Source organism: Cibotium barometz, chromosome 5, assembly GCF_041138505.1.
Source record: "Cibotium barometz isolate CiBa-2024 chromosome 5, ASM4113850v1, whole genome shotgun sequence".
Taxonomy (NCBI): domain Eukaryota; kingdom Viridiplantae; phylum Streptophyta; class Polypodiopsida; order Cyatheales; family Cibotiaceae; genus Cibotium; species Cibotium barometz.
Genome location: NC_141050.1, coordinates 50,118,098 through 50,144,885, shown reverse-complemented (window position 1 = coordinate 50,144,885; position 26,788 = coordinate 50,118,098). Strand labels below are relative to the sequence as shown.

Sequence of the window (26,788 nt, the reverse complement as noted above, 5' to 3'; positions counted from 1 at the left end):
AGATGGTGACAAGGGGGATTTCATTAATCACATGCAAGCAAGTGGTTTCAAAATTGTGTGTACGTGACAATATCTTTTTGTTATGACTTGAGTTTTATTTCATTAATCACATGCAAGCAAGTGGTTTCAAAATTGTGTACGTGACAACATCTTTTTGTCATGACTTGATTTTTATTTTTGCAAGCTATGCAAACTTTAGCAAAGACAGTAAAGGGATTTTTTGTTTTTTACTTTGATGTTTCCATCCCTAGAGCATTTTGAAAACAATAAAGCAACATGCACATTGTTAGCTTCAGTAGTTTATAATGAGGTGTGCAAAATGCCCAGGCTCCAAAAATGGTGCATTTGTAGAAATAGATTTCTTTGCTGTGTTTGTAAGTTGTAACTGTATCCTCAAAGACATTCTTTTTTTGGCAAAAAGTGAGGCCCTAACATTATGGTCACAAGGCTTACTCTTAATCTCTTAAGACGGGAGAAAGCTACTAATGGTAGCAGTCTGCAAATGCTGAAATGGAGGAACTTATTGGTAGCATTGAGACCATGCTTGAGGAAAGTCTCTATGTCTGTATATGAATATTATCCAGGATGGCACCTCGGGATGTCTCTTCTTGTTATTTTCTGACAAGGTTATTGTTTTGATAGCAATGGCAAAAAATTCGGTCTGAGACTAAAGTTTTTGAAATTGAAGGTAGTTTGCCTTGAAGCTGAGCTGACCTCATTCTGCTTTTTGCCTCTGTTCGCATGCTGATTTTGTGGGGTTTTAGATGGGTTGCTGGATCATCGGAACGGGAGAAAGAAACTGAATCAACACCAACTAGCCCAACATCGTTGTCAATTGCAAGTACAACTGATGCAGCATCTCACACAAGTACAAGTGTCTCAGCAGCTGCAACACTTGCGACAGCTGGGCACACATTGGAAAGATCTGAAGCAGAGCTTGTACTGCTTCCCTTGCGCCTTGCTTTTGAGACAAAGCAACCGAAGCTCCTGGAGTCGGCTCTCGACTGCTTACATGTAAGGAGAAACTGCATTTTTTGAGTTGCCTGACAGTAAGAACATGGTTTTTTCCTTCATGTCTTGCCACAGTTTGGCTAGCTGCATCGTGTTTAACTTCAGACAAAAAACTAAAATGTCAAACGTGATGGAGGTTAGAAGGGTTCGCAGAGGGGATTGGATGGTGGTTGACATCCTGTAGCATACTAGTATTTACTCTTTACATGTGGGGGCTATGTAAATGCAGAAATTAATCTCATATGAACATCTAGAGGGGGATGCTGGCATAGAGGGTGGTAAGAATAGCTCTTTGGTTACTGACATGTTCAACATGGTGTGTGCTGCTGCTGACAACAACGCCCCTGACAGGTTGGTCTTCTTGTGCTAGCAATGTGTCATTTTTTGGATCTTTTTTTTTTGTCTTAGGGCTTCATGTTTTATTTGGCTAATCCATGTGTAATTCGTGCAGTACTATTTTGCAGGTGTTGAAGGTTCTCCTGATGGCTGTTGCATCAACTAAGTTTAGAGGTCAATTCTTTTGGATTTTTGAAATGTTCTCAAATAAGTTGGTAGTTGTATTTTTCACCATGCCTGGGTTTAATGCCGATGATATGGTTGGTGCAAGCTTTGTAAAAACTTGGAGAATATGAAGGTGGCACTGATTATAGATATGCAGGTGTGCATGTCTTTGTGGGACTGTGCATGCACATCTTTTAAAAATTGTGATTTATAACGAACTACAAAATTGTGTTGCTTCATGAGCTGATACAATGGTCAACCCTCAGCCTGTTTATACTCTCTAAGGCTTCTCTATGCTTGTTCAATAGCTTCCTCCTCCTAGCCGGATGCTCTACTTAATGTCTATCTCAAATAACAGGTTAACCACTCCCAGAAGTCATTGCTCATCAATTCATTCAATTACTTTGGTGTAGAGCCAATCTGCCAGTCCAATCCCCACTTCATGTACATGTCCTTCATTTGTTTACCCTTACAAGAATTATATTTTCCCCTTAGGAAATGATAATGTCCTAGGAGATGATAATGGATGACCTCTTTCTCACCATTGGCCTTCTTGTGTTGTAAGCAACCTCATTTTTCAATGGATCGCAAGACCTGGGTGATAGATTAGGGCGTAAAGCCACCCTTTTTTTTGTCTGGAGTCCACAGAGGAACATCAAAATGTATTTTTAAGGTAAAAAAATTATTGAAACCTCAAAAAAACAAAGCATTAAGAAACTTCTCAATGAAAGGTGTCTCCATCCAAGTAATGCTTTGTGTGCTTTCTTTTTTCCAAGAATGGATGACGTGGTTTTTCTTGTCACATGTTTCAAGGAAGCACTCAGGTTTCTGGAGGTCACCTTTTCTATTTTCTTCACTATTTGTTCTAAATCTTTTTTGTTGCCTTAATCTTTTGATCCTTTCTCTCTTTTTATCTTCTTCTCTCTTCATTTTCCCTCGTTCTCCTCTTCTCATTTTGCTCCAATGTGGCAGTTTGGTAGCTTCTGAAATGTATAGGGCATTTTTCTTGGAACGTTTGAAATGCATTAAACCTTTTCATGGCCATGGCTGTATGTTGGCTTCTCTAAAGAGATTGAAAATGCTACAATGTCGTCCTGAAATCTTTTTTTATAATTTCCAACTATTTGCAGGCTGTTTCAGCTTCTGGTCCTTGAAATGTTCATTTTGCCTCTTTTGCTCTCCTCCATTTCTCCTTACCTCTTTTCTCCTCTTCTTGTCTCTTTCGACCTCTCCATCTCTTACGTGTATGTTTTCTTCTTTCTCAGCCAAGTCTTCTTCTTTCCTTTACGTTCCTTTCCCTTCTTTTCCCACTCCTCTCCTCTCCCTTGCTGGCATCACCTTTGCTCCTGTGGCGTTTCTCCGTTTCGGCCCTTTCAAAAGTGCCATCTCCATTTCTGTTTCTACTTACATATCCTTGTTCCAATAACCATTATATGCACCGTAGAAGGGGATGGATTATCATAATGAATTGAGGGAGAGTGGTCCCTTGTATAATAATAGGATGGCCTGCATAAGGAGTAGCCCTCTGAGTGCCCAGTCTGGCAAGCCCTTTCACCAATAGGTCCCATACAAGCTGCCATCTTTGTCCTTCTGGTCTGTCCAGGCCATGGACATGCAATTGCTTGGTTGATCATGCTTCATGACTGCTTGCCTGACCTGCTACACAAACTCAAATTGTTGCATGCATAACTGTGCCCCATTGCTTGCATGTGGGCAGTACTGGGCAATGGCTAGATATAGGAAGAGATCAAAAGACCCTAATGTGAGCGCTATAAAAAGATGGCCATTCAGTGAATTGCGATTGAGTAGGAAATGACATTTTGGGTTTGCAGGCCAAGGACAGGGATGTACTACTGTGAATCCTTAGTGTGCAAACAACAGTTGTGTGAGTTGTTGTATGCTCTAATAGATTCTTTGTAGCGATGAGAGAAAAGATTTGCAAAAGCTAGACATCATGCTTGGAATATCAACCTAGAAGCAGGCATGGGCAAGAAGAGGCAGCATCCCCCCAGGGATTGCCTTATAGGTTGAGCTTGGAGCTCCCTCCTGCTAGCATGCATCCCATCCGTCCCTTCTGCCTGTTCCTCGTCAGCATCTTCTTCATTTCACTCCCCTCTCCATTAGCCCTCCCCCCAACACGTTCTTCATCGCCCCCCCCTCCTGTTAGCCCTGCCCGTCAGCGCCCAGCCTCTTCGCCTTCCTTGTTTCCTTCTTGCTCCCTCCTGCCTGTCCTTCCTGCCTGCCTGTCCTCCGCCCAGCGCGGCCTCCCTCTGCGCCGAGCCATATCGCCTTCGTCCCACATCTCCTCTGCCAGCTCCGCCGTCCTTGCCTCCTCGCTCGTCTTCCCTTGTTTCCAGCTCCCCTGGCACCCTTTCCTATTCAACCTCTCCTCCATCAGGTGTGTGCAGCTTTAGGACAGTTCTTCTGGTGGCAAGTTTCGGCCTTCTCTCTTCCAGGAGGACTCTGTGGCAGCTGCTCCGTCATTTGTGACCGAGGCTGCCGTCCCTTGCCTTTTGTTCTCCGAAGCGGACCTCGAACTCTTCGCTTTCACAGTTGCCTCCCTGGAGGCCTCCAGAGTCCACCTTGCTGTGTAAGGTTGTTGGTAGCCGTCTGACGCGTGGACAACTCAGGGATCTTTTGCAGGCAAGCCTTATCGGCAAGCCTGGAAAGATCATTGATATTCATCCTTTGGGGTGTGGATATTACGTGGTGGAGTTTGATTTGCCGAAGCATCAGACAGAGTCATTCAATTGAGACCCGTCGCACTGCGCACAACCCAAGCCTTTTTTGTGCGGTGGGAGCATGGCTTCGACCCAGCGTCCGACCCTTTGGTTGGCGTCTTAGGCTTTCCCATGATAGTCTGCTTTCCTGGTCTCAGGAAGGAATACCTTCCCCTGCTCTGGGTGGTAGGTGGTGTTATCAGGAGAGATGGAATAGTTCTAGCCCGGACGACAGGGATAGCCTCACTTATAGCGTCCCGGGAGTTAGCTCCTCATGTCATATCACTTCCTTGCCTCCGTGGAGCTCCTATTTCCGATGCCTCTCCAGGGAGTGGGCATCTTTGAGGAGACTGTGCCCCCCATTCGCATCTGTGTGGTCTTGCATCACTCCAGGCCTTCCACCCTAAAAAGTGGCGCGATGATTCTCTCCTTCCCCCTGAGTGCAACGACAGGGATGGATGGGAGCAAGGAGTCGGTGGCTGCTGCTATTCACGGACAGGTGCTCTCTCACCAGCTGCATGATATGCGTATCACCAACATGCTCACTCACTTCTAGCCATTGGCACGGATGGAGGTGGGTGGCTCTGGCCACTAGGATCTGGGAGGGGAGCTGGTGTCCTTCAGTCTGGAGGAGCTCCTCTTTGTATTTCCTCATGTTTCGGTGGCAGTGCCTCTCCCTCCCTCCTACAGATACCTTCATTGTGATAGATGGACCCCAGAGTATGCATAGTTTAGGGCACGAAGAGAGTGGCTGCATATGGAGGGCATGATTCGTGCCCATTTGGCACAGCCTCACCCCAGGACAGATAGTGATTACTCCTCATCCAAACCCAAGCGCAAGACTCTTCGAGTGGAGGGCAGTTCTGATAGTTCCACCTGCCACCAATCTTAGTTATGCGGATGGTCTCGTGGAACATTCAGGGTTTGGGAGGTCCGTAGAGCTTTCAGAGGTGCGGGACCCTCATAGAGGAGCTTCACAGAGTCGTAGTTGGTGGGCCTATTGACATTCTCCTCCTCGAGGAGCATCATCTTTTCGAGGGACGTAGCTGCTGCAGGAAGATCCTTTAGGGAGGAGTCACACCTTTTGGTCCCATGCTTTTGGTTGGCCCCTTTGGGACCCAGGGTGGAGTATGCATTTGCATTAGCAAGCAGCTCTTACTTGCAGTGATCGATTCCGAGACCATTGTCCCTGGGAGAGCTCAGCAGGTGATCATCAGGGCTGGAGAGGACAGAGTGGGCTTTCTAAACATTTACACGCCGAATGCCACTCAGGTAGAGCCACTCTTTGGAGTACGATTTGGTAGTCCCTCCCACGGGCAGATTTTTCGTGCATGGGTGGTGGCTTCAACATGTTAGAGTTGACAGAGGATAGACTTGGTGGCACGGCTACTGTTTCAGGCACAGAGTACTCGGCGTGGGAGGAGTTGATTCTAGCTTTGAGGGGTCATGACCCTTGGCATTTACTGGACTTAGGACGCAGCCCCGGGAGTTTGAGCTTTTCGCGATCCGACAGGAGTACAGGTCCCAACCTTTCCAGATTAGACGAGTTTTATGTAGATGAGTGGGCTTGTGGATGAGGTGGCATGATTGGTATTCTGGCAGGCACTACTTTTTCTGATCATGCACCCATCATTCTTTCCTTGGAGGACCCATTGAGGCAGGACAGACTTTGGAGCACTTGGATCCTAGACATCCTCATTCAGGATCCTCAGATTTGCAGCAGGGTAGAGGAGATTTGGGAGAGCCAGGATTTTCACACTGCTTCAGCTGCAGGAGCTTTGGACGTTGGCATTGGAGAGATCAGCGGGGTATTACAGGAGGCCGCACAAAGCAGATTGGCTGGCTTATGAGTGCAGGAGGGGAGAATCCGTCGGAGCCCTCCTTGCACAATGACTTCAGGAGAGCATTCAGGATAGCCCATGGATTGAGGCCCAATTGGCTGCAGTTTGCACAGAGTGTAGTTCCATGGAGGAGCGGAGAGTGGAGTACAGACCATGCTAGAGCTTCCTTTTGGACCCAGGCAGGTGACGGTCACTACAGATTTCTGGCCCCCACAGGTGGAGGGATGGTATCTGCAGGTTGAGGCGAGGATGGATCCATAGTTGCGGATCGCCCCCAGGTGCGAGCCATTGCTACATACTTCTTCGGTTCTCTTCTCACGGGTGCCAATTTGGGCACTTGCATTTTATATTTCTCAAGTTATTGAATTCGTGTGTTGCAACCATTGTTTCAACACTTCATGACTGTAATTCCATATATGTTGGTAATTCCAGGCATTCCCACATTTCTTTTTCTTTTTCGTGAAACCCATTGCCAGCCGATAGCATTTTTTTTGGGCACCATTTGACAACACCTAACGCAGATTTGGACGATATTTACATGTAAAGTCTTATGTTTTTGGGGTCCAGCTACGCAGGGTCCAGTTTATCTTGCATGAGGGCCCAGTATAACTCAGCCAAGACCAGGCCCTGCCATGTGTGCAGAGTCCCATGCGAGTCACATATTCGCCAGTAGCAGGGTGCTGAATTTCCTCCTCCTGTGTCAAATTGACTTAATAAATCTGTGACAATGATTGAAACTTGTCATTTCTCGTTTTTGCATCTCACCATGAATATGTTCTAGCATTAACTTTGGAAGAAGCCTTAGTGTTCCTTGTGGTAGCCTGGTGGATAAAGGGGATTCTTTTAATGGTTGTGCAGTCCATGGGGAATGCCTCTTGAGCTCCATTCGTACCTGCTACCACATTGTGCTAACAAGGTATGCCATACCTAAGGAACCTCTTACAATTGCATGATTTTTAGTTTACCTTTTTTTTGCGACAAAAAAGATCCTTCTTTTGTTTTCTCCTAGCTAGCAGTAACATTGACACTTCCCGTATTTGTGAATATTTAGCAAAAATCCTATCAATCAAGCAACAGCAAAGGCGACGCTGACGCAAATGATTAGCATCGTTTTCAAACGCATGGAGCTTGAGTCCCAGGTGATGTGTGCTATGTAATACACACAGTAAATGTTCTCCGTTAGCATTTGAAGTGAGCTAAATAGTTTTTTCCTGCATCATGACAGGAACAAGGGCAAGTGTCAAGTTTGGAGATGAAAGTACAGTGTGAATCAGGTGATGCAGTTATCACATTGAGTGATGGTGAAATTATGGTGGCTGCTGACATAGCAGTTGCCGGTGAACCAGCTCAAACCGAGGGATCAAGGCCTTTGGAGGCAGCTCCTGTATCGGTGGAGGAACTTCAACACCTTGCTGGTGATGCTGATATCAAGGTAAGGGTTGATTGCAATTGTTTTGTTTCTGGGGCAGAGAGAAATGGTAATGGATGCCATAGCAGAGAAGTATCTGACTGTGCGTGAATAACATTCTTGTAAAGCATCTAACTAGGATTAGGACTTGCAACATACTGTGATTACCTTCAACATTTCCTTGTGCTTTTAGGATTCTTTTTGGCACCCACCACTACTGACTCTTGTCATGCTAAGACTTAGGTGTAGAGGGTTTCATAACGGTGTGCATGGGTTTGAATTTCAGTGCATTTCATAGCGACGTGCATGGGTTGGAATTTCAGTGTAGGGATAGGTAATGTGAAGTCTAGTGATGAAGAGTACCAGTGCTCCTTTGGTGCAGTTATGATATCAGAAGGGTAGTTAAGGATGAGGCTACCACCTATTTTGGTGAGGCATTTAATGGAATTAGGTCTCTTACCTTCAGGGTAAAAAATAAGACACCAGTAAATTAGTATAAGTATAGATGGGTTGGTGAATGTTTTTATAAATGAATTCTCCATATGTAAATTTCCCTGCTTTCCAACACTCTAATCAATTGTTTTCCTTGAACATGCACATCAACCTGTATGCATTAATTAAACGAACTAAATCCTGAGTTACAGGGATTGTCGAGCCGTGACTTACGTGAGAAAGAAGCCACCTATAACCAAAAAAGTGTGAATAGGTATAATCTACTGGCTTGGAAGAAAGGTCACCAACTAATGAAATCGCAGGATCCGTAAGTAGTCACAATTAAAGACAACCCTGTGAAGAGCAATAACAAAGGATAATGTCCACTTGGGTTAGTAAAGCATATAGGATGGTACACTTTCATGATTACTGACAGAAAGCAAGTGGGTTGTCCCACAAGACTTCATCTTCATTTGTTGGTAGAAGCCTCATTGTGGCTTCAATCTCGTTAACAAGTGCCATGCTGTGAGGATTCACCAAATTTCAACTTCAGTCTCTTAACCATTGTTTTCCAGGTGATGTCTTCCGTAGCACCCCCGTTGAGCATGATGGAAATTGGATGCCCCCTCTGCCCATCATTTTGTCAATAAATTGGGGAATAGGCCTTGTGAACAATTAGGGAGCAGATGTAGTATCTCACATAGTGGACAAGGATGTTAAGCACACTGCATACAGTACACACATGGTACATGTCTTGAAAGTTGGCGATGAGTATTTTAAGTACTCTTTTCTGTCACACATACGCACACATGCATACATGTTTTCTGGTCATTTTAAGAAAGTTATGATGATATAATGGAGTAAGCATAAGTTGGACTTTGTAATCAAACAGGGGTTGGAAGCAGCTCTGGTCAAAGCTGTACACCCTGAAGGAGGAAGGAAAGCGCCAGAGTAGGTGTTGTCTGTTGATGTGCAGTTCATGAAAACAGAAAATAAGCTTTTGCTACACGAATTTATACCCTTTGCAACTCTTTGTTTTGTTGTCTTTATAGGGGCCTGGATCTGGACAATATGACAGTGGCTCAACAAGATGGCCTTAAGGTCTTTCGAACACTTTGCAAGGTGATTTCTCTTGTAGCTATGTTAACTACTGATCACATCATAGCTGACTTCAGTTACTTGTACTCATGCCATATCTATGGACGGTAATCAGATATGAAAGCTTTTCACACAGATGCAGTATCTGCTGCTTGAACTTAACTGGATGTAGTGTTTTGTTTATGTGTCCATGTTTTTTGTCAGCAGATGTCCATGAAGGAGGAAAAGGATGACTTTGTCACTAGGACAAGGACACTCTCCTTAGAATTACTGCAGGTTGTATTGTCCACCTCTTACAACATCACTTTTCGATTGTGTGCACTCTTTTGGGAGGATTGCTTGATCCTTAGTTTGGTCCTGCTTAAGCAAGCTGTTGAATGTTGTCACTGTGTTCAGGGTCTTTTGGAGAGTGTGAGCCACTCCTTCACTGTCGACTTCCGTTTCATTGACTCTGTAAAGGCGTACCTTTGCTATGCTTTGCTCCGAGCATGCGTTTCATCTATTGCAACAATTTTTCAGGTCAGATTCCTGCGGTGGCATACAATCAGCGCTCTCTAATGATGTTTTTGAGCTCAAATTTTTTCTTGTTAACAATTACAATGTGTTTGGAGCTTATAATCTCTGCTTTGTGAGACTGGAGCCACAACAGCTTAACTCACTTCTACTGAATCTATACAAGATTGACTTCTAACTTTTCATAGCTCTCTTTTGCTGCTTTTAGGGTGTGTTAATATCAAGCCAAAAGTGAACACGATCAGATATTTAATTCTTGCTTATTTTGGAAATCTTCTTTCACAGCTAGCCACTAGCATCTTCAGTGTGCTGCTCTTGCGATTCAGGGAAAGCCTCAAGGTATTCTCAGTTGTTTGCTTGAGAAGCAGAAGCTGGCTTTTCTTCTCTTCTTCTTTCCATAGTTGTAGCTGCTGCAGTTGTGTATGACTGCTGCATGACAGGCTGAGATTGGAGTCTTTTTCCCCTTGATCGTGTTACGATCGCTGGACAATTATGATAGCCCCCTTCATAATCGGACGGCTGTCCTAAGGTACGTATTTCTCTTTTTGTTTGAGATTTTAAGTTGCTCAAAAAGGCTTGATGTGATTCTTGTGCTCATTCTATGATCAAGAATCTGTGGAAGTTAAAAAGGATCAATAAGTAAATACCAGGGAGCTTGTAGTGAGTGCACATCAAGTCTTAAGCTAGAAAGTCTTGTGCTTCCTTTTCATGTTATCTGAATGCATGCACCATCCATATGTATACATGCTTGCATCTCAAGTGGTGCGATGTTACTCCACTAAACCTGTCCTTCTTGGAAAAACAGGATGTTGGAGAATGTTTGCAAAGATTCACAGATGCTAGCAGATGTCTTTGTGAATTATGATTGCGATCTTGAAGCCATCAACTTGTTTGAACGTATGGTAAGCTCCAATCAACATAGTATCTCTACAAACAAGTATTTGTTTGATTTGTGATCACTTTTGGTGGATTGAATTGGTAAGCGTCAAAATGTTTCACCTCACTCGTTGGCTCTATTTACCTTAGGTTAGAGCACTTTCACGCATGGCGCAAGGATCACCAAATGCAGATCCAAACAATATTGCTCTGGCACAAAATGCCTCTGTGAAGGCTTCATCTTTGCAGGTATAGGTTAAATGTGTGACAAAATATTACTCAGTGTTTGAATCTCAAGACCATTCTTGTAATATGTATTTGATGGCTTAAAGTAGTAAAAACTTTGTAATACCAGGGATGGTTTGCCAGTTGTAATTGAAACATTAATGTATTGCATTGGCAGTGCCTTGTTAGTATTCTGGCATCACTGGTGGAATGGACAAGAACACATCAAAATTCACGACAGTTGATGATAAATTCCATACCTTCTGGTGACAAAGGATCAAAGAATGGCAGTCTTCATGAAGATGTGTCAGAAGGATTTAGTGTAGAAGAAATAGGTGGAGCACAGCCTGATCACTTTGAAAAAGCGAAAGCTCACAAATCAACATTACAAGCAGCCATATCAGAAGTAAACCATGAATTTTATTTTAGCTTTCATGGTGTAATCTCTCTTGATTTTTCCCCTTAGTTGCTTGCAGCGAGATAAGTATTGCAAAGCAGAACACACGTTTTCCTGGCTTTCTTATAAATGTTGTGCTAGGATGTATTTGTTTCCCTTTGTTACATGCTTAATAGGTTGGGAATGGTAAACAAACATGCTTATCCATGATTTCTCTAGTTTGTGCTGCCAATCCAATAAAAAAACAAAAGGTTTTCAACTCGGTAGTTCTTCCTAATCTCACTTTTGTTTGACAGTTCAACCGAAAGCCAGATAAAGGCATCACTTTTCTTGTTGCAAACAAATTGGTGGAAAACACACCCAGATCTATAGCAACTTTCTTACTGTCCACACCAGGTCTTAACAAGGTACACACAGTCTAGCCTCGGCAATTTCAAGGATTGCAACAGGCACCGTGTGTGTTTTGATGCTCCTGTGTTTCAATGTTCTGTTTTTGAAATTTTCATGTGTAGAGCACAGTCGGGGAATATCTTGGTCAGCATGAGGAGTTTCCTCTTGCAGTCATGCATGCGTATGTTGATTCCATGAACTTTAAGGGCATGAAGTTTGATCTTGCCATTAGAGAATTCCTAAAAGGCTTTCGGCTGCCAGGGGAGGCTCAAAAGATCGATCGCATAATGGAAAAATTTGCAGAGAGGTAATGGAAGTCTGTGTTTTTCATGCCAAGGTCTTAACCTTTTCAAAGGTGATTTAGTTCATATTGATAGGGCATTCAGTAAAGGTTAGAGATTTGGCACATTTGCTTTGTCACTTGCCATATTGGTTTTGCAATGCGCTCAAACCTGCTTGACTGCTGGATCAGGTATTGCTGTGATAATCCAAGTCTTTTTGAAAGTGCAGATGCTGCATATGTCCTTGCTTATGCAGTTATCATGCTCAATACTGATGCCCACAACCCTATGGTGTGGCCAAAAATGACCAAGGCAGACTTTCTGCGTATAAATTCAGGAAGTGAATCAGACAATGGTGCCCCCAAAGAGATGTTGGAAGAGATTTATGACTCTATTGTCAAGGATGAAATAAAGATGAAAGATGATAGCCCTCCTTCAGGGAAAGGGGCATGGTTAAAAGCAGACACAGAGGAAAGGTTTCGAGTTGTTAGTATACTTAACTTAGGATTGCCGCGCAGAAAAGCTTCTCTAGATGCTAAGAAGGAGAGTGAAGATATTGTGAAGCAAACACAAGCACTGTTTAAGAAAGGAGTTGTGAAAAGAGGAGTTTTCTACAAAGCCAAGGAGATGGAGCTTGTTAGGCCAATGCTCGATGCAATGGGGTGGCCCCTTCTTGTGGCTTTCTCTGTTACAATGGAAGATACTGACAACAAGTCTCGAGTGCTGCTATGCATGCAAGGGTTCAGGGCTGGGATTCATCTAACAAAGGTCCTTGGCATGGATACAATGCGCTACGCATTTCTGACCTCTTTAGTAAGGTATGTAACAGCTCCTTGTTTCTCTGATCATATGCTGCTCTGTATGAGATGTGGTCATTTGAAGTGAGGTTTTACTTATGTTATTTTCATTCTACCTCGACTTTGTCAGGTTTACGTTCTTACATGCTCCAAAGGAGATGAGGAGCAAGAATGTTGAGGCCCTTCGAACCTTGCTTGCTCTGAGCGATGCTGAACCTGATGCATTGCAAGATACCTGGAATGCAGTTTTAGAATGTGTGTCAAGACTAGAATACATCACATCTTCACCTTCTATCCTTAATACCGTGATGATAGGGTCCAATCAAATCTCCAAGGATGCTTTAGCCCACTCCCTCACAGAATTGGCAGGGAAGCCACTGGAACAAATTTTTGTTAGCAGTGTAAAGATGCCAAGTGATGCAATTGTTGAGTTTTTCACGGCTCTGTGTGGAGTGTCTGCAGAAGAGTTGAAGCAAACACCTCCCCGACATTTCAGTTTGCAAAAACTTGTAGAAATCAGTTTTTACAACATGGCCCGCATTCGGATGGTGAGTTCTGATGTATTAATGGTGGTTGGCAGGATTGTTATGTGGCACTCTAATCAGATTGAGTGCCAAAGGGTGGCCATTGTGAGGTTAAAACATTAAGGGTCAAATGTATGGTGCTTACAGGTCTGGGCAAGGATATGGATGGTGCTCTCCCAACAGTTTGTCTCTGCAGGAAGTCACCAGGATGAGAAGATTGCAATGTATGCTATAGACTCTCTGAGACAACTAGGGATCAAGTATTTAGAACGTGCCGAGCTGACAAATTTCACATTTCAAAATGATATTCTAAAGCCTTTTGTGGTCCTCATACGAAATAGTAAAAGTCCGACTATTCGTTCTTTGATCGTAGACTGCATTGTGCAGGTAAGTGAAATCAAATTGCTCAAAGCTATCTGTCTTGTGGTGTTACTGGGTTCCCAACCCAGCTGCTTGTTTGAATGCTAAGCCATATGCCTTTTTGCAGATGATCAAATCAAAAGTGGGAAGTATCAAATCTGGTTGGCGAAGTGTGTTCATGGTTTTCAAGGCGGCAGCGTCCGATGATACAGAGTCGATTGCTGAGATTGCGTTTGAAAATATGGAACAAGGTGGGTGTTCACCGTACTGTGCTACACCCAGCCAACATAATCCAAACAGTATTTTGAGGCATATTTTGAAACTTTCTTGCGACATGCATTCTCTCTCTCAGTGAAGTGGTCAGTGCATTTTAAAGATAAGATCTTCCCAATGTGCTGATCTGTCAAGTTTTCTTTTGCAGTGGTTCTAGAGCACTTTGATCAGGTAGTGGGAGACTGTTTTATGGATTGTGTCCACTGTCTTATTGCATTTGCCAACAATAAGAGTTGTCCAAGGATAAGTTTGAAGTCAGTGGCCCTTCTTCGGATCTGTGAAGATCGTCTTGCGGAGGTACAGTGAGTCACTCTTTTTTTTAGCTGTTCAAAAGTTGTTTGGTAAAAGCTGCACATGGGTAACTGCACCTTGTATATAATTCCCTCAAAGGGAAAGTGAGATCCTGGCTCTCTACAAAAGAGTTGTAGTATGGCTCACCATGGACTTGAGATTTGAGTCGTAGTATGGCTCACCATGATAGTTATGTAGTTGCTTGGTTCCATGGGATCTCCAGCCTTGTTTGGATAGGAATTATGGAAGTGAGGGAAAGTGGCAATCCTCAATCTTGCCGTGGTCTCATAGACCCTGCACCTCTATTTGGGGCCGTGTTTTGTAATGATCACACCACCATCGTGTTAAATTATATCATTTTCTTGCTTTCCATGGCACCATGACCGGTATGATCCCAGCTTTTCTTTGCTCCACCTGTACTGGTGTAAGGTCATCCCAAGTGTAGATCTTTATGCATATGCAACAACCCTTTTGTGCAAGGCTGGGTGGTACCGAATTTTCAGGTATCTTTGCTGGATCTCCATGCATCAGTGAGGGTTGTTCCCTCCATACCCATCTGTTGGCATAGCTGTGCTCCATCTTTTCTAGGAGAGGTCTCTGCAGGAAGCCCTGTGATGCACACATTTCTATGATAGTTTAGGGAGTGCTTTGCTTAGGGATTGAGAGAGAACTCTTGTGAGCAAATTAACAATGCATCTCTAGCTTGTTGTGTGAGATACTATTTCAAGACAAAAGATAAGAAAAGAAGATAAAGAAGCTGTGGGGTGAACCAGCAGCAGTGCTATAGCATTTCTGACCACATTCACTCGGCACAGGTAGAAAAGAGAGAGAAAGTATATAGTTGCTGCGCTCCTCGTGTGGGAAACATACTCCTTAAGTCGGCACATCCACAAGCAACATCTCAGCGTGCTGATCAACGCTGTATCTCCATGTACAACGATTTGCATCATAAAGATATCATAGTAGCAAAGAAGACAGATCAGCAACTACTGGCAACAGTCTCTCAGGCAGCCTGTGCAGTAGCGCACAATTGTTATGCGTAAAAATCAATGGCCCCATTGGCAGCTAGTCAATTAGCCTCAGAGTTTGAGATCTCCTCTAGAGAAGTGGAGGTAACCTCCATCGTTTGGGTCCCAAGGTGTGCATCAACACAGTTGTAGCAAGTCTAAGAAGCATTGCCTTTTACAGATCTGGCAGTTTGTCTTTTGCAGTCCTAGCACAATACACACCCGTGTGAAGTTTCCTGTCTACTAGCAGTAGCAAACTTGTAAGCAATATCCAACTGTCTGCACATCAAACAAGCCATCAAGGTGGGCAAGAAGCTTGTAGTGACCAAGGAGGGCAGGGAGAGGAAGAGTAGGAAGGCGTAAGTGCAGGCGCACAGGCGCACTTGTTGAGCAGCAGCACTTCAGCAGAGCAACATTGTGGAGAGGGCACAGCGAAAGGAGGACCGCCGCGCAACAGGCAGCTGCCTCCTCTAGGCCGTTCAACAGACAGAACGAGAGCAGTCTAATGCTTTCTCTACATGGGTGGTGAATGCACCCAGAAAGCGCTGGTCTGCGAATTTGTCCGGCTGCCTGTCATTGTCACACAGCATGACAAAGAATGCTGGAGGGTACCTGTGGTAGCAATAGCAATAGTGCTTGGCTGCAGGTAGTGTCGTTTATCGCCGTGAGAAGAAGCTGTTTCAAGACTAGTATTGTGAGCTCCCCAACAGGAGGTGGCCATCATTGCGAAGAAAAAAAAGTTTCTTTTGCAAATCCTAAGGGTTGAAACCCTTTGCACTTGAAAAAAAAAACTGGTGTAAAGAGTCTTCAACAAGGGGTAGTTCATATGTGCTTATCATTTCCAAGTGCTTTCATGTGATGTCGGCTTTATCAAGGGAGTCATCACCAACATTGGCAACAAAGTCTTCGAGAAAGTCTTCATCATCAAATCTCATTGGTAAAAACTTGGCTATCTACAACATCATCAATAAATATTTTCACCAAAAATTTATGATCTTTGTAAATGCAGTGAATCTGAGTGGGCAGAGCCTCGACCATGAGTTAGAAAAGGATGTATGATGTAACACGGCCAAATGAGCATGCGTGGAACAAGTGTGTGTATGTAAGAGCAAAGAAAGAGCTCTCAAGAAAAGCTAGGAACATAGCCACTGAGTGATTCGTAAACAAGAAGACCAAGCTCAAAGCCTCGAAGTCTGAAGCGAAGAACAAGACAATAAACCCAGCAATTGAAAGCTACTGAAGGCATTAAAGAGCATGACGAGCATAGGAGCATGACTTCTCACCCTTGGTTGTCCTCATCACATTGAGGTGGAGTGTTGAAATAGTAATGTGTGAGGATGCAACAAGTGTAGAGCAAGGGGGAGAGCATGCACATTAGAAAGGAAGAACAAAGACTAAGGGTCCTAGGACCTAGGTTGATTTGAATGGTCACTTGTACAAGGTGAAGTCAATGGTCAAAAAGATAGCACATGGAAAGAGCATGGAGGCACATGTAGCATAAGCATTTATTACCACGTGGATGGCACAAGGGTGCACATAGCTTGTGATTTGAGAGCTCCATGAGAGCTATAAAAGGATGTACTCGGATCAATTCTAATGCAAGATGATTATTCTGTCATTTTTCTCCAGTTAATTCATTGTTAATTACATCATTTATCAAGTCTTCTAGTTCTCTTAATCACTTAACTATGAGGTTAATTATTTTTGATCCTCCATAGCCTCACGTTTTCCAACATCTGGTTGATGGTTCAACCGTTAGTCTAGGGTCGCGACACCCGTGGGCGACTATAGAGATGTGAGCAGGGGCGGGAGCTGTGGATGGTGGCCAGAGAGAGAGAAAGAAAGAAAGAAAGATATATTAACCGTCTACTAAAGACCCAATGGGCCTATGAGACCAAAGTGATACAATAATTTCCATGGCATATCTCATCATGGAATGGATAAATATAGCTATCTCACTGGGGTGATACAAAACTGTCCATGGAAACTCGTCATGGAATACTGAGAACATAAAAACATGGGAGCAACCTCAGCTCCGAGTAGATGGTATACCACTCTCCAAAATGTCAAGCATGGGGCTGACGAGAATGGCTGAGAGGTCTCCCTCAGTTATGTCACGTGGAAAGGTAGCTCGACGGTGGTGGAGCATGTCTTGGATCTGGAGCTGATGAGGTGATTGTGGCCGACGGGGGGTTGAGGGCGTCGGGCACGTTGGAGTGTAGAGGCTCGGTCCGAGGTAACTCCTCTCCGGCGAGGTAGGTCCGGAGCAGCTCGTGGAGGGTCCACAAGATCCACTCCTCCACCTCCTAGGTCCAGAAGAAACTGGTGATGGTTGGTTGTCGAGGGAGGAGGCGGGGTGGTTGGGGCTTGTGTCTTAAGGTGTCCCTGTGTCTGCGGAGCTCAAGCAGGAAGAGACCCAGGCAACGCTGGTCCTGGAAGTCAATGATCTTGGAGAGTGGACCGAATCCCTCACGAAATAGACAATGAAACCTCCCGCGGATCTCAGTATATACTGGGCAGCGGCATATGTAATGCTCCTCCATCTCAACCTCTCTGTGGCATAGTCGGCAGATCCTCTCCTCTTTGGGTGACCGTACGAGCTTCCCGGCTCTGAAGATGCGCTCAGCTCTACCTGTCTCCACTCTGAGGCGGTGGGAAGAAACCCGTATCTGGCCAATCGCAATCCGCATGGCATGGGACATGTGAACACTCAAGTAGCCCGGCTGCTGGATGAATCCATCCTCAGTGAGAGTGAGGAAGTGGTCTCTGTAAAAGTGCATCTTCGTGGGGAGCTCCAGGGGTGTGATCCATGTGCTGTGTGTGTAGAGGCTAAGAAGATTTGACCGGATAACCCGGTTGCTATCCTCGTGAGACAGCCGGAAAAAAGGGGAGTCCAAAGTGTACTGAAGAGGGGGTAGGCGGTCCATGCAGATCCCATATATAGAGAACCAAGTGGAAACTAGTGCATACCATACTCTAGAATGCGCCTCAAGTGCTAGCTGTCTGGAGGACTCTAGGGCAAGCCTCGGGTACCTGTGGGGATCCATGTGGCTGATGCGATGGAGGTATGTGACTGTCTGGAAGAGTGCCTCCACTACCATCGGGGCTGCAACAAACTCTGCCTGGATAATCTGGTGTGGAATTGATGGTTTGCTGCGGATCATACGGGAGAACATCATGACCCGGGGCCTCTCAACTCGCTGCCAATCCTCATCAGATAAATCTAGCCCCCAAAAAGCTGCTCCATACATCAAGGTTGGTTTTACAAGGGTGTCAAAAAGCCAGCCTTTCGTCCTGGGCTCCTGGAAATGTGCTTGGAAGCACTGCCGCTCTAGTAAGCTCAAGGCTGCATATCCCCGCGTCACTCTGGCATGGGAAGCATGGTAAAGCGTGGGCCACTGAAAGTGACACCAAGGTAGACATAGGATGAGACAATCTCCACAGGATCCCCTCTATATGTGAAGCTCAATCTGGATGTGACGGGCTTTCTTAGTGGTCTGCAGCTTATCACTCGCAGCTTTCAACTGCTCCAAGCCAGTCCTTAAACCCTCCTGAATATTCAGTTCCCCTTCCTCCACTGTATGGTCCTTGACCGTAGCCTTTAGGGCTTCCATTTCTGCTCGGAGTTCCCCCATCATTGGGGCAGCTTTTGGCATTCCTGTTTGTTGCAGCTGGGTCTCTTTCAACATGTGAATCACCTCTTCCTGGTGGTTCACTTGGGCTGTCAGTTCTCCAATCCTGTTGTTCTTTCCCTGTATCTCCTTGCGGAGGCCTTCCAACTGTTTTTCATGTTGGTTCAGAACCCTGTCCCAGCACCTTCTTTTGTTCGCCCAGTAATTTCTTGGTGTTGTCCTCCACTGTCTTGATGTATGCCTCCAGCTCCTGTAGGTTCATTGTGCTATTTCCCTCTGGTTGCTGCCTTGCGGGTGGGAAAGCGGGAGGCAGAGGGGAAGCAGCAGGGGCGCAGCGCGGCAAAGGGCCACCAGCATGTAGCGCGAACAGAGAAGGGGGGGGGGGGCTGCGCAGCTTCATGCCATGAGCAAGGCAGACAGAGAGCGCACAGGTGCAAGGCAGTGCAGCGCACAGAGCAGCACTAGAGAGAGAGAGAGAGTGAGTTAGTTTAAGCGTCTACTAAAGACCCAATGGGCCTATGAATAATGAGACCAAAGTGATACAATAATGTCCATGGCATATCTCATCATGGAATTGAAAATAAAACAGAAAGAAAACATGAACATAGCTATCTCACTGGGGTGATACAAAACTGTCCATGGAAACTCATCATGGAATACTAAGAACATAGAAACATGAGACAACATCAGCTTCGAGTACATGGTATACCACTCTCTAAAATATCAAGCATGGGGCTAATGAGTATGGCCGAGAGGTCTCCCTCAACTACGTCATGTGGAAAGGTAGCTTGATGGCGGTGGAGCATGTTCTGGATCTGGAGCTGATGAGGTGATCGGGGGCGTCGGCGGGCACACTGGAGTGCGGAGGCTCGGAAAATAAAACAGAAAGAAAACATGAACATAGCTATCTCACTGGGGTGATACAAAACTGTCCATGGAAACTCATCATGGAATACTAAGAACATAGAAACATGAGACAACATCAGCTTCGAGTACATGGTATACCACTCTCTAAAATATCAAGCATGGGGCTAATGAGTATGGCCGAGAGGTCTCCCTCAACTACGTCATGTGGAAAGGTAGCTCGATGGCGGTGGAGCATGTTCTGGATCTGGAGCTGATGAGGTGATCGTTGCCGACGGCTGGGGGCGTTGGCGGGCACGCTGGAGTGCGGAGGCTCGGTCCGAGGTAACTCCTCTTGGGCGAGGTAAGTCCGGAGTAGCTTGTGGAGGGTCCACAAGATCCACTATATCAGTGTCCTCCACCTCTTGGTCCGGAAGAACTCCTCATATGCACGCCTCTTACGGCGTGTGAGGAGCCTCATCTGTCGGCTCGCCTGTCTCTGTGTGATGGTCCCTAGTGCTCTCTGGGCACGGAGACTGAAACTGAAATAACTATGAGGAAAAGTACGGTACTAGGAGCTCCTAATGGATAACATCTGGGAGGAAAACTCCAGCAACAAAGGTAAGCATCATACACATCACTGTCCAAAGAAGTCTCTCATCGGTCGATGGCGGATATCCTCAATGTCCTCCATGGTGAGTACTCTGATTGGACGTCTCCCATGCCGTGCTAGTATGGTCCTGATCCTCTGTTGTAGTCTCCGCCGGTGTCGAGATGGGCCTCTCATCTTGGGGCGCCTGGACCGCCCCAGCTCTATGGCCCGATCAATCAGTGTACCTCTAGTGCGGCTATACTCTGGGGCTAGCTGCAATGCTTGCTGGCCTGACTGCTCAATCTCTGGTCGAAAGAAGTTTGTAATTTGCCTCTGTAGATGTCTCTCCCTCTCTGATCTCCTCCCTCTCAAGAGACCCTCTCTATGTCTACGAAGCTCCAGCAAGTATAATCTGAGGCATCTCTGATCCTGGTATCTCATGACTCTAGAAAGTGGTCCGAAACCCTCTCTAAACAGGCAGTGAAAACGGCCTCGTATCTCATAATATACTGGACAGTGACATATGTAATGTAACTCTGTCTCTGGCTCCATCTGGCATAGCTGACAAATCCTGGCCTCAGCTGGTACTCCTCTGAATCTGCCAGTCTCAATCTCTAGCTGGTGTGAGGATGTGCGCATCTGACCAATAGCACACCGTATCCCATGAGAAAGATGAGTATCCATGTAGTTGGGTCTAATCACAAACCCATCCTGTGTGAGCTGGAGAAGATGATCTCTATAGAAAGCCATCTTCGTACCAAGCTCTTGTGTCGGCTGTACCCATGTCCTCCTAGTGTCCAGTTGAATCAAGTCCTGCCTGATAAGTCTGGTAATCTCTGCCCGTGTGAGAGAGAGGGAGGGTGCATCCAGGGAGTACTGAAATGGAGGTAGCCTTTCCATACTAAAGCCATGCAACTGGAACCAAGCTGTCATCTGTGCATACCAACATGATCCGTCTCCCTGTGATGCCAGCTATCGTGAAGACTCCAGGGCTAAGCGAGCATATCTGTCTCTAGGGAGATCCCAAGTGCTATGTATAAAGGAGACTGATCGAGTGAGTGCCTCTACTACCAATGGGGGAGCAGCCATCTTTGCACGGATAATATCATGTGGTGCGGAGGCCTTGGCCCTAATCATCCGGGAAATCATAGAAACCAAGGGCCTCTCCATATGTCTCCATCCATCAGTGCTACCAGCTCGGCTGTGGTGATCTACTGAGGGTCCCCATATCTCCACTCCATACAGCATGGCTGAAGTGACCAAAGTGTCAAAGAGCCAGAGCTTTGTTCGAGGTTCCTGAAACTGAACCTGCGAACACATCCTCTCTAGTCTCCCCAATGCTGCATAAGCTCTGGTCAATCTGGTCTCCGCTGCTCTCCTCAAGGAAAATAGTGGGCCACTGAAAACCACACCAAGGTAAGTATATGCATCTGTATACTCCACTGTCTCCTGACCATATGTAAAGGTGGGTACTGACCTCCTAACCCACTGTGCTGTGGTGTTAAACACCATCACCTTGGTTTTACCAAGGTTAACAAACAATCCACTGTCCTGTGCAAAGGTGTGCAATGCATCCAAATGACGCTGCATCCCCTCTGGAGAATCTGAGATCAGCACAATATCATCAGCATACAATAACAGTGGAATCCATGTCCCTGCTAGCTGTGCTCCTCTGTCACCCTCTCGCTCTACATAGTCTGAAACCTCTTCCACGTACATCCCAAATAAGGTGGGAGAAAGGGGGCAGCCCTGTTTCACCCCAATAGTGGAGTGAACCATCTCAAATATACCCTGAGTAGTACGTACGTGTCCCACAACTGTCCTGTATAAAGCCATGATTCCCCAAATCAGCTCTGTGGGCACTCCCATCTCCTGTAGTCTGCGCATCAGTCTGGCTCTCGGTACTGTGTCAAAAGCTTTGCGGAAATCCACAAAGCAACAATAAATCCTCCTGCCATATAATCTGCCCTCCTCAATAATAGCTCTGAGTGTCAAGATATGGTCAAGAGTGGAGAAACCTCTCCTGAACCCTAGGGGCCTGCCTTGATGCACGTATGCCCTCTCTCTCTGCCCATCTACTCAACTCCTGCTCAAGAATAGATGCATATAATCTAGCCAATGTGTGACCAATCATGATGGTACGATAATTCCCAGGAAGCATGGGATCCCCTGACTTGAAGATAGGCACAATCGTGGACATATTCCAAGTCTCAGGAAAACCCTCACACATGGCTCGGTTAAACATCATAGCAATAAGCTCTGCAAGCATATCTCTGGCATGAATAAAGTGCTCTGCTACCAAACCATCATGATCATATGCTCTCCCAGTCCTCATCCTGTCAATAGCTTTCCTTACCATCTCAGCAGTAAAGAAAGCACATGTCTCTGGGCATGGCTCCGATGGGTCTGGCAGGGGCGGCTGGCCTGCTGCTGTGTACAGGGATGCTGCATACTCACCCCAAATCTCTGTGGAGGTAATGGCTGGTGATGGTGAATGCTCATGGAATAGTCTCCATGCCTCGCCTGAGTCCTGACTCATAAATAACTGATACAAATCCCTCTCTAACTGAGCAAGATAAGCCCTCTTCTTCCGTCGCACTAGGTGCCGGAAGGTAATCCGTGACTGTCTGTGAGTGGTAACACCCATGAGCACCTCTCTCTGTAATCTGATCCTCATCTCTCTGCACTCCTCATCATACCAACTGTTCTGGGCATGTTCCCAAATCGTCTCCGTGTAGGCTGACTATGGGGATATGCCTCTGATGCTGCAGCATGAAGCGTATCTATCAATATCTGAGTGAGCTCATCTAATGGCCGTCCTGGCTCCTCGGCACATAAGCGTCTGTATATCTCATCCGTGTACACGGTGTCAGTCTCCCTCGTAAAGGTATAACGAGTGTGTGTGGAGACCTGTCCCAATGGAGCGGTGCTGAACTGAAATGTAAGAGTGAAGGACAAGATAGCATGATCCACTGCTATTCCAACCGGCCTAGTGCCTACCATAAAATCCTGAAAAGAGGGAATGAGACTGGGCTGAGCCATAACATAGTCCACTGTACTAGCACCATGCCTATGTGGAAAGCAAGTGAAACCGCCCGATGTCGGGAACTGTGCTCGCGTGTGAGAGAGAGAGAGAGAGAGAGAGAGAGAGAGAGAGAGCTCACATGTTATGATTGATCAGGGTCTTATTCCAGGCGGAGCCTCTAAGCCAGTTGAAATTGACATTTCTGGGGAAGGTTTGGATGTTGCAGAGCATTACTGGTTTCCTATGCTGGTGGGCCTATCAGAATTGACATCAGACCCTCGAACTGAAGTCAGGAATTGCGCATTGGAGGTCCTGTTTGATCTCCTACAAGAGAGGGGCCATAAATTTTCACCCTCATTTTGGGAGAATGTATTTCGTGATGTGCTTTTCCCAATTTTTGATTGTGTCAGAAATGTCGAAAATGATGCACAGAAGTCAGCTTCAGCTGATGCCTGGCTGCGTGAGACATGTATACATTCTCTTCAGCTGCTTTGCAACCTTTTCAGTACCTTCTACAAGGCACGTAAAGATGCACATGCTTAATGATTTACACAGTTTGGGTAACATATTTGTTTGCAAAATGTGGATATGCTGTCAATATTCCCGTTCTTTTTGGGGTTCGATTGGTTATATAAGGAGTGTTTTAAGATGTGCACGACTCTTTTAAAATCATAAGCCCAGTTTCTGTGTTTTTGTTTCCAGGAGGTTTCTTTCATGTTGCCTTCCCTTCTGAGCTTGTTGCTTGACTGTGCAACACGGCCAGATCAAACAGTGGCTTACATATCCATAAATGCGCTCACACACCTTATGAAAGTAGGAGGTCACCAATTTGATAAGAAAGATTGGGCTACTATTCTTGATTGCTTAAGGTGAAGTGAAAAGTACTTATGCATCTGTTCTTTGTAAAATGCTTTTCCTAGTACACTTCTTTGTTGCTTTTACCATATTATGTCTGATTGCAGAGATGCCTGCTATACGACCCAGCCAGTGGAGCTTCTCAGTTCTGCCAATAATGCAAATTATAGCCTTGGCTACTCTAGGAAAACTTCTGTGTACAGCTTAGGAGGTGGTCAGACACCTTCAGAGCGTACCTTAGGTCAGGGAGTATCTGATGAGGAAGGTCTTGATAATCATGAGAATTCGTATCTTTCTGATGGGACACGTGATAGCTTTGCAAATGGGAATGCTGCAAAGCAGGCAAAGGGTTTGGACCCAGAGATGCAAGAGAAACAGACATCCAGTGAAGAAGGTATGCTATTAGACTATTTCTTATCTTCCACTGCTGCTTTAGTCTTTATCTAATCTGTAACCCTTGAAGATTAATCTTTATATATTTTGGATCGAAAACAGTTTTCTTCAGTGAGTTTTTTGAAATCATAATATCTTTTCTTCTCCTCTTCTTTTAGATATCAAGGATTCCACTGGAGGATTTTTTAGGAATCAGACACTTGGACGGACACTTATGGATACAATTTTGATGAAGAACTTAACATTTAAAGGGAGGGGGCAGACTGCTGATAGTCCAGCTCCTTCTTCCTCTGAACAGGTTGTTGGGGTTTTGTAGGTCATTCTAGCTTTCAGAATTTGAGGCATTAATACTGATCAGGAAACTAAATCATGTGGCAATTGTACAGAATGATGATGATGGATATCAGGATCTCCCATCAAGAGAAGAGGGATCGGTTTTCCCGACAAGTGTACGGAGTAAATGCATAACACAACTCTTGTTCCTTGGTGCTGTTGACAGTCTTCAGGTACATTGTAGTCTTTAAGTTCTTCTCTCAGCTCTAGTAGTTTTTTTTAAAAAAAATCATATTTTTTTCCATGATTTTGTCACTTCATCGACACATTGTAACACGTTTGGTCTCATAAACCCTTTGGTCTTTTGTGGACATTAATACTATGAGATATGCAGGAGGTTTCACTGTCTATTTCGTGAAGGATTTGGTCCACTCTCCAGGATCATTGACGTCTTGAACCAGCGTTGCCTAGGCCTCTTCCTGCATGAGCTCTGCAGACATAGGGAAGAGTTTCAGCCCCAGCCACCCCGCCCCCTCCCTCGCCAGCCATCCATCACCAGTTTCTTCCAGACCCAGGAGGTGGAGGACACCGATGTAGTGGATCACCTCCAGTTTCTACGGACACACCTCGCCTGAGAGGAGTTACCCCGGACTGAGCCTCCGCACTCCAGCGTGCTCGACGCCCCGCGGCTGTCGGCCACGATCCTCTCATCAGCTCGAGATCCAGGACATGCTCCACTGCCATTGAGCTACCTTTCCACGTGACATAGCTGAGGGAGACCTCTCAGCCATACTCATTAGCCCCATGCTTGATATTTTGGAGAGTGGTATACCATCTCCTGGGGGCTGATGCTGCTCTCATGTTTCTATGTTCCTAGTTTTCATGGATAGTTTTGTATCACCCCGGTGAGATAGCTATGTTTATGTTTTGTTTCTATTTTCATTCCATTTGATCTCATAGGCCCATTGGGTCTTTAGTAGACACTTAATATATCTTTCTTTCTTTCTTTCTTTTTCTCTCTCCCGTTCGTGAATATTGGGAAGCAGAAGCAAAAGGCAAACATGCCTTTACGAAGTATTTTAACAAACAAGAAAAGATAGAAGTCCTGAAACAATCCAAATCTCTCAAAGGTACAAAGAAGTGGATTATAGATGAGCTCACACCCACACAATTGAAAGAAAAGAGGAGAGAATTAGATAAAGTCAAAGCTGCTAGAGAAGCAAGGAAATGGGCTGTCTACTGTGGAGGGCGAGCTATCATTGAGGAGTTCGGTACTCCACGGCCTCCTTGACGACCGTAGTTCTACAACAGTAAGCTTGCTTAGTTCATTTTTTGAGTTGGTGCCTATGAGCACATTTTAGTGCCTATGTGTACAACCTGAAGTGGAATGTAGCACCTCTTGGTGCCTATGAGCACATTTTAGTGCCTATGTGCACAACCCGAAGTGGAGTGTATGGAATTGATATACCTGTTTTGTCCCATACGCCTTTGAGGCGTCCAATGGACGTTAATATATCTTTCTTTCTTCTCTCTCCCCCGCCCCCCGCGGCACTTATGTATGCATCTCCCTTTTGGGCGACAGATTGGCAGTGCATAGAGTGTCCTCAGATCATGATGCTATCACGGATGATACGCAACAAGCCATTTGTTCCCCACCAGATCATCCAGGCAGAGTTTGTTGTGGCTCCTATGTTGATTAAGGCCCTGTTTTAGACAGTCACTTATATACAGAGGGTGAGGGAGATGGATCCACTTCGACTCCCCCAACTTGCACTACAATCATCACAACAGATAGCGGCTGGAGGAGAGCATTCATCTTGGTATGGCACTGTACTCACCTGGTTTCAGGCACATGGATTAGAGATGGACCTCCCTCGATTTCAGTATGATCTGGATTCCCCATACATTAGGCTTACACATGAGAACACGAACCGGGTGATCCGATACGATCTATTGGGGCTGTACACGCATAACACATGAATCACACCGGTAGGCCCATTGCCTACCAAGATGCAGTACTATAGAGATCATTCCTTGAGATTCACAATGGATGGTTTCATACAGAGACCAAGTTATCTCAATGCTGTAGAGCAGAGCGGATACCATAGATTGAGGGTATCATACCATAGAGTGAGGATAGAGACCGGTAGAGATGAACGGATACCCAAAGAGGACAAGACACGTGACTCTGTTAGACGGGGGTTGAGCCGGAGGAGCACTATGTTTGCAA

At 45.4% G+C, this 26,788-nt stretch overlaps 1 protein-coding gene across 1 annotated transcript in view; it reads left to right on the top strand.

The window, feature by feature from the left end:
• ATMIN7 (HOPM interactor 7) overlaps positions 1-26,788 on the top strand; it is a 70,697-nt gene that overhangs the window by 29,158 nt on the left and 14,751 nt on the right. Inside the window, exons 3-29 of the mRNA XM_086798520.1 lie at positions 765-1,014; positions 1,241-1,362; positions 1,463-1,521; positions 6,932-6,989; positions 7,125-7,212; positions 7,299-7,505; positions 8,806-8,864; positions 8,966-9,035; positions 9,219-9,287; positions 9,408-9,530; positions 9,810-9,863; positions 9,965-10,053; positions 10,330-10,426; positions 10,551-10,649; positions 10,804-11,031; positions 11,319-11,429; positions 11,535-11,719; positions 11,885-12,511; positions 12,621-13,038; positions 13,162-13,401; positions 13,502-13,625; positions 13,796-13,944; positions 23,194-23,556; positions 23,740-23,906; positions 24,000-24,286; positions 24,444-24,583; positions 24,672-24,791. Of these exons, the coding sequence (XP_086654646.1) occupies positions 765-1,014; positions 1,241-1,362; positions 1,463-1,521; positions 6,932-6,989; positions 7,125-7,212; positions 7,299-7,505; positions 8,806-8,864; positions 8,966-9,035; positions 9,219-9,287; positions 9,408-9,530; positions 9,810-9,863; positions 9,965-10,053; positions 10,330-10,426; positions 10,551-10,649; positions 10,804-11,031; positions 11,319-11,429; positions 11,535-11,719; positions 11,885-12,511; positions 12,621-13,038; positions 13,162-13,401; positions 13,502-13,625; positions 13,796-13,944; positions 23,194-23,556; positions 23,740-23,906; positions 24,000-24,286; positions 24,444-24,583; positions 24,672-24,791 (4,603 nt within the window). The remainder of the gene's footprint in view (positions 1-764; positions 1,015-1,240; positions 1,363-1,462; positions 1,522-6,931; positions 6,990-7,124; positions 7,213-7,298; positions 7,506-8,805; positions 8,865-8,965; positions 9,036-9,218; positions 9,288-9,407; positions 9,531-9,809; positions 9,864-9,964; positions 10,054-10,329; positions 10,427-10,550; positions 10,650-10,803; positions 11,032-11,318; positions 11,430-11,534; positions 11,720-11,884; positions 12,512-12,620; positions 13,039-13,161; positions 13,402-13,501; positions 13,626-13,795; positions 13,945-23,193; positions 23,557-23,739; positions 23,907-23,999; positions 24,287-24,443; positions 24,584-24,671; positions 24,792-26,788) is intronic.